Consider the following 11,206-nt stretch of genomic DNA (forward strand, 5'->3'; position numbering starts at 1 on the left):
GGGAGGGGTGAGAGAGGGCGAAAAGCAAAATAAAGGAGAGCAGAAAATTTCCAGCGTAGACGCTGAATTTACTCCGGGTTTTATTACTTTTGTGGGGGAGGATACAATGTTAGCGTTTCTGTTCTGGTGTCTGGGTGGAATTCGGTGTAAGGAGAAAAGCAGGATGTCTGATTAAAGTGAAGAAAAATATGTAGAGTGTGTGTGGTTGCCTTCCTTTCGGGAACCGTGAGCTCTAAAATCTTCGGCTGCAGGGGCCTGGCTAGCTGTGTGGTACCAGCTCCAGAGTGGTTTGGGGATACAGAGAGGGAAGGGGAAGGCTTTCCCGGTAACCGGAGCCGAAGGGTCCTGCGTCTCGCTCTCCAGCATCCCCGCGCAGTCACCCGGCTCGTCAACCCGCCAGCAGCAACCGGACAGGGGTTTGCGCGCTGGCGTCCCGGACGCCTGCCCCAGCCCCGGCCCCGCAGGCTGTCCGCAGGGCTCAATAAGGAAACCAGGGCCTGGGGAGCCCTTTCCGAATCCTGACCACCCGGTGCAATTTACAGAAATCACTGAAATGTTTCCCCCATTTCCCACAGTCAGGTGAAGAAAAGGCTTAATTTTCTCAGCTTGATTAGGCTTTAGAAGGGGCCGGGGGAACCAAACAAAAAAGCAAACCGTTTCTGAAACAAAAAGGTCCCTGCTGTGAACTGCTCCCTGGGATAAAAGGGAGAAAACCCTGTGGGTAGGCAGAATGGTGGGGATATAGATCCAAATATTGAAATCCCCAAAGGGGACAACCTACCTACCTTCCTCCCTTCCTTCTTCTCTCCCTCCCTCCCTCCCTCCCTTCCTTCCTTCCTTCCTTCCTTCCTTCCTTCCTTTTCCCTTCCTTCTTCTCTCCCTCCCTTCCTTCCTTCCTTCCTTCCTTCCTTCCTTCCTTTTCCCTTCCTCCCTCCCTCCCTCCCTCCCTCCCTCCCTTCCTTCCTTCTCCCTTCCTCCTTCCTTCCTCCCTCCCTTCCTTTTCCCTTCCTTCTTTCTTCCTCCCTCTTTCCCTCCTTTCCTTTCCTTCCTGCCTTCCTTCATTCCTTCCCCTCTCTCTTTCTCTCCCTCTCTTTCTTCGAAATTCCTAAGAACCTGTACATTTACTGGCTTATTTCATGCACACACAAAAAATAAATTCTCCCTGGCTCCCCCTGCCCCCCCCAGCCTTCCAGACCGTCTACAAACAAAGCTGCCGCCCCAATTTCAAGAGTCAACAGAGCATTTTATTTTCCATGGTTTGCCTCCCACGCACCCCCACCCATCTCAGCTTTTTCCCTCTCCCCCCTCGCCTCCCCCAGCCCCATTCCCAGCTTCAGGCAGAATTGCTTAAGATCCCTAACCAATACCCAACGAATCCCCTGCACCCACCCACCCCCCACATTATTATCGCCTCCAAATGAAGACCAAAACCAAGAGTGCTAATTGAATTAGTCTATTGAAAGGACTGTCAGGTACAATGACGTGGCTCGAGGCCCCACATTTCCCAAGGTCTATAGGCTTTGGGGACCTGCAATGTATAGTCTGACCTTCTGGCTCATAATAATACCGCAGTACTTGTAGCAGAAATCTCCTCGCATTCACTCCCAACAAAACCGCTGGTCACCCAGTCCCCGTAGGAAGGCTGCACGCTATTGTGTTGCGACAACTCATTCATGTCCCGCGCCACGAGGCCCCACCGCCATCTGATCTACACTCGAAATGCGATTACCACCGTGTGCATGCAACACGCTCGCACTCTCGGCCCGTCGCGCACACGCCTGGCCAGGCTGCAAGGGTTTCCTTCACAATTCTCCTCACTCTCTTCCTCAAAAGAGAGGTGGAAGCTAGCAGGACCATGATATTTGTCTCTGCCTAAATGACATCCAAAATTCTGCGGGAGCGCAGGCTGGCGTTAGATCTCTCTTTTCTGAACAGCATGCGCCCAAACCCCCCACAAACATGTTTCTCTGAGCCCTACTGGCTGGTGGGGCAGACGGGGGTATACACACTGAAGTGTCCATACGCGAGCGAGCCTCCTGCCCTGCACACAAATACACTGACACACAAACAGGGTTTTTATAGACTCTGTTTGTGGCTCTCACATATACAAGCAAATAGATACAAATATGGGCTTTGGCCCCCACAGCCCTGGGCCACTGCAAATTGATAAGTGGTTTTTGCAAGAATGGGAAAGAGGAGAAACAAAGGTATAATTTCTCAGCCTTCACCTTGAGAAGCACTCATCAGTCTTCCCCTTGTGTGACCCTCAGCCTTCTCTAGCACCCCCCAAACACACAAACACACTTCCTGTGTGTTTGGCCAGGTGTCTTTTGCTCACGGGAAGTCTCTGTTGGCCGCAGAGAATGCAGATAATGGAGGAAACACAGGAATGGGAGAGAGTCAGTAGGGTTGGGGTCTTTCTCCATCCCGCTTGTATCACTCCCCCACCATTGAAAGCCTCTTTGGGTCCCCTCCTTCCCTCAAGAGGGTAAGTAAATCATAAGGGTCCCCCCACCCTTCGTCATTTAAAATAAAAATTCTTTTTCCTTATCCTCCACTTGAATGTGGGCTGGGTGTGGAAGCGGAACTTGGGGACAATCTATTGCACAGATGTGGCTGGGTCAGTGGCCTTCTGTGGAGCCTCTTGCCTTGGGGAAACTGCACAACTCAGAACTTCAAGGCAAGGCAAATGGGCACTGGGTGCCCCCAAACATCCACACCTCTGGCCCAGGAGCAGAGGGCCATTGGAGAAAGGGACTTCATTCTCTTCCTCCTAGATTCCCCCAACCTGCTTCCAGTCAGTCTACCTCCAGGCCATCTCCACCTGGATATCTATCAAGTTGGAAGAAATTCCTTAATTCTCAAAGGCAGAAATGCGAAATGCGGACAGGAAACGTACGGGCACACGGATATATTCAGACGTGCACACACATGGCTCCATACACACCCGACCCCTTTACCCACATACTCACAACTCACCCTGCCGGCACTTCCTTACCCACACGCCCAGTCCTGAGCCCACTCCGAGTCCTCTGGACCCCTTACACACCCATCTTGGCCAACATTTGCTCACTCCTAGCATTCACACATCTCACTTCCTGGCTTGCTAGGACACCAACCCGCTAGCAAGGTATGCTCATTTTCAGGAGGGAGAGGAGAGTGTGGGCCCGGGCGGGGGGTCGTGGAGAGCTGACGGCGCTGGCGCTGGGTGCGGAGCATCCGGGGCGCACCGGGCCTGGCCTGGGGGAGGTGGGGGGGACCAGCCAGCGCGCGGGAGCGCCGCCTAATCCAGCCGGAGCTCGTGGGCCGCGGGTGCATTTATCATCCCATTACTGTAACAAATCCGGGCTCCACTACATGAAAGGTAAAATGAATTACCGACGTTAAGCCGTCAATAAAGTCATTTCTGTAAATGGTGTCTCCAAAGGGCCGCCGCATTATTCAGCTGGCTTTATCAGCTGGCTGGAAATTACGTGGAGGAGCCGGGCCGCGCGGCGCGCGGGGCCGCTCACTTTGATTAAGCGTCTTGCCAGCGCGATGTGACAGAGCTTTTGACCAGGGTTTTATTCACAGGCCTGTGATGAACGCCAAGCTGATCAGGCGGAATGAAGAGTAATTAAAACCTATAAATTATCTTCCGCAGCCCTTCTCGAGGCGTCTCCTGCAGGCGAGATAAGGCGTCGAGACCCTATTTACGGCGCTGAAAGGGACCGCGGCGCACAAAAGCTACGCGGCTAAATAGGATATTGATAGTGTCCTAATTAGAATTTAATTAAGTACCCACGCTCGCTTGCGGGATAAAGATTTCAATTTTGCGAACTTAAATATAAATAAAATCCCACCCCCATTTCGGGGAGAAAAGATGGGGGACCGGGAGATTTCGGGGCGCCTTTGGGTGTAGAACTGAAGAGGACCCGGTCGACTCCAAGGTGGGGTTGGGGGGCAGCTGGGGAGGATTGAGGAGATCACGGCGGGCCTGCTTAGCGCAGCGCCCTGGAAAATGGTCCTGGCAGCCCCCAGGCCACCGGGCAGGTCTAACCAGGAGCTCTGAGAACCCCCCCGATAGAGGAAGACCCTCGGCTGGGCTGACCGATGCAGCCAGCAACAAGAACTCCCGCTCTCCAGCAGCCCCTCTGAGAAACTTCGGCTACTGCGGGGGTTTTTAGCTTGCTGGGATTTTCGTTTTATTTTCCTCCTAACCTTCTGTGGCTTTTCGGGGGCACGAGGGAATTATTTTGCATTGTCCTCTAAGACAACATCCCCAGAGATCCTTTCTTCGCTGTCCCAGTTGTTGCGGACGGCCGTCAGGGAGAACAGGTTCGCCGGAGCTCCAAGATAACATCCCTGAGAAGGCCTTAAGTTGCTGGAGTCTTTCTAGCCACTCTCCGGTACCGCAGGCTTCAGGACACAATCTGAGCCTGGCCTTCCAACACAGCTGGGCAGACAAACCCCGCTGGTGTCCAGCGCCTCACCTGCCCACCCCCACCCCCCATCCCTGGCCACCAGAAAGCTTTTACGGTGCCTCGACCAGGAAACAGCAAAAAAGAGACCGGAGGACTGGAGACTGGTCTTCCTGACCGTGGGGGTGGCATGAGCCTCCGCGGTCCCCCAAAGCTTGGGAAGAACACGCAGGGATAGAGCCAGGGATCTCCAGGGGGTCGGGGGTAATTCCAGAGAGCTCTGGGCCACCAGGGCAAACTCGTTGTCCACATCGTCAGCAGGCTAGGGCAAACACTTAAGGTGCAGCACTTTCACATTTGTTTGACTTCACTTTGCAGGAAAATCTCACACGGAGGTTGCCCTGAACCCAAAAGCCCTGAGTCGAGCACAACGGCACCCTGACCTGCTTGGCCCAGGGGCCCGCCCAGGACAACTCTAAGACGCCCGGATGGCTTCCACTCCGACCGCCAGGAAAAGAACAGGCGCCTGGCGCGCCCGGCGCTTGGGCTCTCTCGCGCCCTCTGGGCTTGGCTTAATGGCGCCAGGACAGCTCCCGGGGGTTGTCGAAGGTCCGGACAGGGTAGGACGTGGGTACGGATACTCCGGAAAGCACACGCAATAGCTGGCCGGCAAGCACTGCAAAACCTACCAACAGACGGTGCTAGCTAGGCGCGGCTGGCCTCCGGGGTTTGTGATTTATGAAAAATAAACTGATTATCTCAAAGTAACCAACTCTAGGTCTATTCCACATCTTTGACCCTCTTCGTCGCAGCCCTCTCCCTTCACGCGCGCGCGCACACACACACACACACACACACACCGACCCCATTTCACCCTTCATAACAGAAAAAGAAAAGAAAAGGCTGAATTTCTTAGGCAAAGGGATGTAAAAGAGCGGAGGCCCCTGCTTCCTGACCCTATGCCTGGCGCGCACGCCCCCATAATCCTGCATTTCTCCAACAAGTTGTTTATGGAGTTGCTTCTCTATTTGCCTACACCCCGAAATCCACCCCTCCCTGGTCTCCTTTGCCCCTTCCTCGGTTCTGGCTCGGTCCTGGCTTGAAAGAGGGGGAGGGGCTCGACCGCGGGTGGGGGAGGGCGGGCCGGACGCGCGGGGCCCTGGCCGCGGCGCCCCCTCTCCGCCAGCGGCCGCCGCCCCCGGATTATTTATCCGCAAAGTCCCGCGCGCGCCCATTGGGCCGGGGCCCGGGTGTCAGCGCGAACCCTGGCTTGCCATTGGCCCCGCACACGTGCGGCCTGACTCACGTGCTTCCGGTTTGAAGGCAAAAAGTGTGCCTGGGTGATTTTTTTTTTAAGCGAGAGAGTTTGTGCAAAGATCCGAGCTGTCAGAGATTTGAGAAAAAAAAAAAAAAAAAAAAAAAAAAAAAAAAAGGCAGCCCCGGCGCTGGCGGAGACGCGCTCTCGCTGCAAAAAAAGCAAAGGCGATTAAAGGCGCTGCCAGCCTCGCGCTCTGGGCACAGCTGAGCGTGACACTCGGGGAAGTCAAACCCCTCACTCCTGCCTAGGAAGATGGCTAGACTTTAAAGACTATTTTTTCCCTTTAAGAAAAAAAAAAAAATTCTTGGAGCTTTTTTCTTTTTTCTTGCTTTCTTTTTTCTTTTTTTCTTTTTTTTTTTTCTTTTCCTTTTTGGCCGTGGCTTACTCCCCATTTAAAACAAATCATTGAATCTGGTTGCAGAAAGAAAAAAAGAAATAGCCAAGTGTCTCCATATCTGGATGTCTACAAATTAGAGAGAGGGAGAGACAGCGAGATCTATCTGCTCGATAAGAGCGAGCGATCCAGGCCAGGCGCCTGGGCTTTTTTTCCTGCACCCGCCCCGTGCCTTCGCTGGGGCTTCGCCGGCCTCCTTCCTCCGCGCACCCCCACGGGCCGCTGGCAAAGTGGGGTGGGGAGCGAGGCGGGGGGGGCGGGGGCCGGCGCGGCGGCCGGGGCGGCGGGGCGGCCGAGCATGGAAGAACAGCAGCCGGAACCTAAAAGTCAGCGCGACTCGGGCCTCGGCGCGGCGGCGGTGGCGGCGGCCCCGGGCAGCCTGAGCCTAAGCCTGAGCCCCGGCGCCAGCGGCAGCAGCGGCAGCGATGGAGACAGCGTGCCGGTGTCCCCGCAGCCCGCGCCCCCCTCGCCGCCCGCGGCGCCCTGCCTGCCGCCCCTGGCCCACCACCCGCACCTCCCCCCGCACCCCCCGCCCCCGCCGCCGCCGCCGCCGCAGCAGCATCTCGCGGCGCCTGCTCACCAGCCGCAGCCCGCGGCCCAGCTGCACCGCACCACCAACTTTTTCATCGACAACATCCTGAGGCCGGACTTCGGCTGCAAAAAAGAGCAGCCGCCGCCGCAGCTCCTGGTGGCGGCGGCGGCCGGAGGAGGCGCAGGAGGAGGCCGGGTCGAGCGCGACCGAGGCCAGACCGGCGCAGGTAGAGACCCTGTCCACCCGCTGGGCACGCGGGCGCCAGGCGCCGCCTCGCTCCTGTGCGCCCCGGACGTGAACTGTGGCCCACCCGACGGCTCTCCGCCAGCCGCCGGCGGCGGTGCGGGTGCGTCCAAAGCCGGGAACCCCGCGGCGGCGGCGGCGGCGGCGGCAGCCGTGGCAGCGGCGGCGGCGGCAGCAGCGGCCAAGCCTTCGGACAGCGGCGGCGGCGGCGGCGGCAGTGGAGGCGGCGTGGGGAGCCCTGGTGCGCCGGGTGCCAAGTACCCGGAGCACGGCAACCCCGCCATCCTGCTTATGGGCTCAGCCAACGGCGGGCCCGTGGTCAAAACTGACTCGCAGCAGCCCCTCGTTTGGCCGGCCTGGGTGTACTGCACGCGCTACTCGGATCGTCCGTCCTCCGGTGAGTACCCAACCCCGGCTGCGCCTTGTCCCCAGAACTCTCAGCCGCCACCGTGCCGGGGGGAGCAAAGTCGGCCTCCGCCGCTCTCTCCTCTCACGCCTGCTTCCTCCGCCTCACCCCCGTCCCAGTCCCAGCCGGGTGTGCCCCCAGTCCAGCGCTCCTGGCCTCTGCGGCCACCACTGGAGAGGCTACAGCTCCTGGCACGAGAAGCTCGATCCTTTGGTTTTGAAGTCCGAGCCCCTGGGGCCTTCTTTGTGTTTTACCTTTATTATTCTTAGGAAAGACACAGTCAGTCATTGATTTTCTTCCAGGGAGAGAGATGTTTAGAGCCGGCGGGAAGGTGGGCCTAGTGATCTGGGTCTGAAATCCGCCAGCCAGGTCCGGAGGAGGCCGAAATCCAGCAAGGCTCTGATCAGAGAAATCATTGCCTTGTGTTCTTACACACGCAAACACCATCTCTATATTTTCTGGGGAGAGTTTCTTTACATCGAGATAGATTTGAGGACACACAGAAAGAGAGAGAAAAGCCTCTGATCGCTGTCTCTTCTTCCCCAGGCCGGGTAGGCAAGAGAGTCTGACCCGGGTGGGTAGAATCCAGGGAAAGACGGTTGCCAAAACGGTCGGTGGCGAGAGCCCGTGGCTCCTGGTTCTCTAGCGCTCACAGACAGTGGGAGAGGAGAGGAGACCGGTCAGGCTCGGGCCAGGCCGCGGGGGCACAGAACATGATTGACAGCCTCCTGGGCAGCTTCTCCGTGCCACGGGCTCGGACATCCTCCCGACTCTGCCCCTTCCTTCTTCCACTCCTTTCTTCCCCGTATCTGCCAGTTAGCAGATTTCTGCCAGCCGTAGGTTGGTTTCCTTCGGCCCTTTTTCCGCCTGTCCCTTGCGCTAGGAGAACCCGAGGCCGAGGAGACCCGCGCTGGGACAACCCAAGGCCCCGGGAGAGGAGGCTGGGGCCTGCCTGCCTCCCGGGATGGCAGCACCAGGGAGGCGGGTGGGCACTGCGAGGAGGGCAGCAGGGGTTCTGGCCTACAATTGGCGTTCCGGGCACCCGGTCCGGCAGGAGGCCGGGCACAGCGTAGCCGTGCGCCTCTCTACTCCGGCTGCTGTCTAGCCTCCCCCACGGTTGCCGGCCGGGCGCGGATCGATGCGCGCTATCAGCCCCCGCCATCTCGAGCCCCGTTATTGACACGTCGGACTCCCTGAACCTCCGAAAAGCTGCTTTGATTGACTCGCCTGATGGATAGAGTGATTGAGCTGTCAGGCTGTGCGGCTCAGGCTGGCCAGGAGGCTACGATTTTATTACAAGTGTCCGTGCCTCTGCACACACGTACACAACAGCACTCTTAACAACGTCCCGGATGCACAACGCGCAGCGGGGCCTTTCTGGAGATGTGCACATTTCCTGGGCAATCTCTCTACCCGCTCAGCTAATTACTAATCCAAACTGAGGCCGTCCTCCCTCCCCACCCTACCTCTTAGTCCTCTCTGCACAGAGCTTAGGAGTGGGCCTTGCCTTTGTTCTTGGCCGCTTTCCTTCTTATGGGCCTGGGGAGGCAGGGTACTGGCTCCTCCTGCATGGGCAGTTCAGGGAGATGAACCTCAACCCAGACCTGAGTCGCTGCAGTTAGCCAGGCCTGGACTCTTTTGTCATAGGACAGCTGGTGACCCCAGGCGCTGGCCTGCCCCAGGAGCCAGCAGCCCAGCTTACCCCTCTGTTGCTAGGTTTGGAGACTCCGGTGAAGACCATTCTTTCCAGACAGTTTCAGATATTAAAAGGCCCAACAGGGACTTAACTTGGCTCAGTAAGCTCCCATAATCAGGACAGGGCCCACCAAGTAAGTGCCTGAAGACTTGGGTGTGAGGCTGATAGACTGAGGTGCAGGCTTTAAAGGCTGCCTCCTCTTTCCCCCTCCTCTCTCAGAGCTGGGCTCCATAGCAGCTCTCTTCCCAGACCAGATTTTGGGAGAGATTTCACCTTCTTGGGGGGAGGTTTGCTGGGGCCTCTTCCCATATTCGTCGTAGCACAAAATTCTGGCAGTATTCTCCCTCTGTCTCTGTCCCTCTGCCCATATTTTGCTCATGGATGGGGTCAAGAGGGATGTAGTCTCTTTGCAAATGTCTTAAGATGGGCAGGGAAAGCATATCTGGTCTGTTTTTGTTAATCCAGGATTTTTCAATCCTGAAACTGTAGCTTATGTGTTCAAAAGAGAGAGCCCGGTGGAGGAGTGGGGAGGGTTCTCGCTTTCTCACTGGCACCATGCAAGGGGCCAGGCGGAGAACCCTGGGGGCCAGGGTCATGTGGGTAAGACATGCAACCGGGTGAATGCCTTTTCCTCTCTTCAGAGACCGGGGTGGTCAGTGTCTCCCTGGGATTCTAGAAAGGGCTTCCGTTAGGCCAAAGAGAAAGGAGACGTGGAGAGAACATACACCAAAGACTTTGGATCTAGGCAAGCCCCTCCAAGTCCCCTTCTTATCCCCTTATTTTCTGGGGTCAATAGCCACAAGCAGATGGGGTCTTATTGTCTGTGCTGGGTGTAGGTGGCTCCTTGAGGAGGAAGGGAGGATTAGTTTGCAGGCTGGCAATTCCCTCAGGGCAGTCCTGCCCTAGTGTCTTCACTGGTCCAGTCTTGAGACTCTTTTCATTCCAGGGCTGTGAAGACAGCAGGCCCCTGACCTCCAGGTCTGGGATCCACCGGATGAGGCTCCAAATGTGTCTCCATCTTGGATTATGGGATTTAAGCCTGGCACGCGGCTCTCTGGTTCCGAATTCGGGTGTGGGGTGTACAGACAACCTCGGCCAGTTTTCCTCCGCGGCCCGTCTGGCGCCCCCCAGAAGGGAACTCGGCGACCCCAGCAGCCAGGCGATGGATTGATCTAGGGGCTAGCCGGCGGGAGGGAGCCGGGGGCGCCGCAGGGCCTCCACAAACGCCCCGGAAGCGCAGGGCGCGATCCCCGCTCGGCCCTGCAATTCTCACGGCTTCCTCTGCCCTCTACCCCCTCCCCTCTGCCCTCCGTCCCCACCCCCACCCGGCCCTCTCCGCCGCTGCAGGTCCGCGCACCAGGAAGCTGAAGAAGAAGAAGAACGAGAAGGAGGACAAGCGGCCGCGGACGGCGTTCACGGCCGAGCAGCTGCAGAGACTCAAGGCGGAGTTCCAGGCGAACCGCTACATCACGGAGCAGCGGCGGCAGACCCTGGCCCAGGAGCTCAGCCTCAACGAGTCCCAGATCAAGATCTGGTTCCAGAACAAGCGCGCCAAGATCAAGAAAGCCACAGGCATCAAGAACGGCCTGGCGCTGCACCTCATGGCGCAGGGACTGTACAACCACTCCACCACCACGGTCCAGGACAAAGACGAGAGCGAGTAGCCGCCGCCGGCTGGGGCCGCGCGGTCCGGCCGCCGCGCCCGCGCCCCCTCCTGGCACCGCCACCGCCACCGCCACCGCCGCCTCCGCCTCGCCGGCCCCACGCCGGGGGAGAAAGAATCCGCGCACAGGAGGGAGGGAGCAACAGGGAAGAGAGAGAGAGACAGAGAGAGAGAGAGAGACAGAGAGAGTTTCTCAGAATGGAGAGTCACGTTTGAACGAAACATTTTTAAAAAGGGAGAAAGACTCGGACAGGTGCTATCGAAAAATAAGATCTATTCTCTATTCACGGTATAAGGGGCGAAACTGCGAACTCCTTAAAGCTCTATCTAGCCAAACAGCTTACGACCTTGTATATATTTAATTTCAGGTAAGGAAAAGAAATATGTGTAGCGATCTCTATTTGCTGGACTTTTTATTAATCTCCTTTATTATTATTGTTATAATTATTATAATTATTATAATTATTTTATCCCCCACCTCCGCCTCGCTGCCCCCGGCCCAGTTTCGTTTTCGTTGCCTTTTTTCTTTTGAATGTTGTTGCTTCTCCGGTGCC

General features: G+C 57.2%; 1 protein-coding gene across 1 annotated transcript; it reads left to right on the forward strand.

Annotated features, from left to right (window-relative positions):
- The first annotated feature begins 6,410 nt into the window (after positions 1–6,410).
- Positions 6,411–10,653, forward strand: EN1 (engrailed homeobox 1). The gene is made up of 2 exons (XM_042953137.1): positions 6,411–7,284; positions 10,337–10,653. Exons 1-2 carry the CDS (start codon positions 6,411–6,413, stop codon positions 10,651–10,653), a joined length of 1,191 nt encoding a protein of 396 aa, XP_042809071.1.
- Positions 10,654–11,206: the final 553 nt, after the last annotated feature.

The sequence above is a fragment of the Panthera leo genome, chromosome C1 (assembly GCF_018350215.1).
Source record: "Panthera leo isolate Ple1 chromosome C1, P.leo_Ple1_pat1.1, whole genome shotgun sequence".
Classification (NCBI taxonomy): domain Eukaryota; kingdom Metazoa; phylum Chordata; class Mammalia; order Carnivora; family Felidae; genus Panthera; species Panthera leo.

Bases quoted from the DNA above. Each gene is read 5' to 3' on its own strand.
- EN1 (XM_042953137.1), top strand. From the start codon at position 6,411: ATGGAAGAACAGCAGCCGGAACCTAAAAGTCAGCGCGACTCGGGCCTC. The intron at 7,285-10,336 runs GTGAGTACCCAA...CCGCCGCTGCAG, and splicing joins CTCGGATCGTCCGTCCTCCG to GTCCGCGCACCAGGAAGCTG.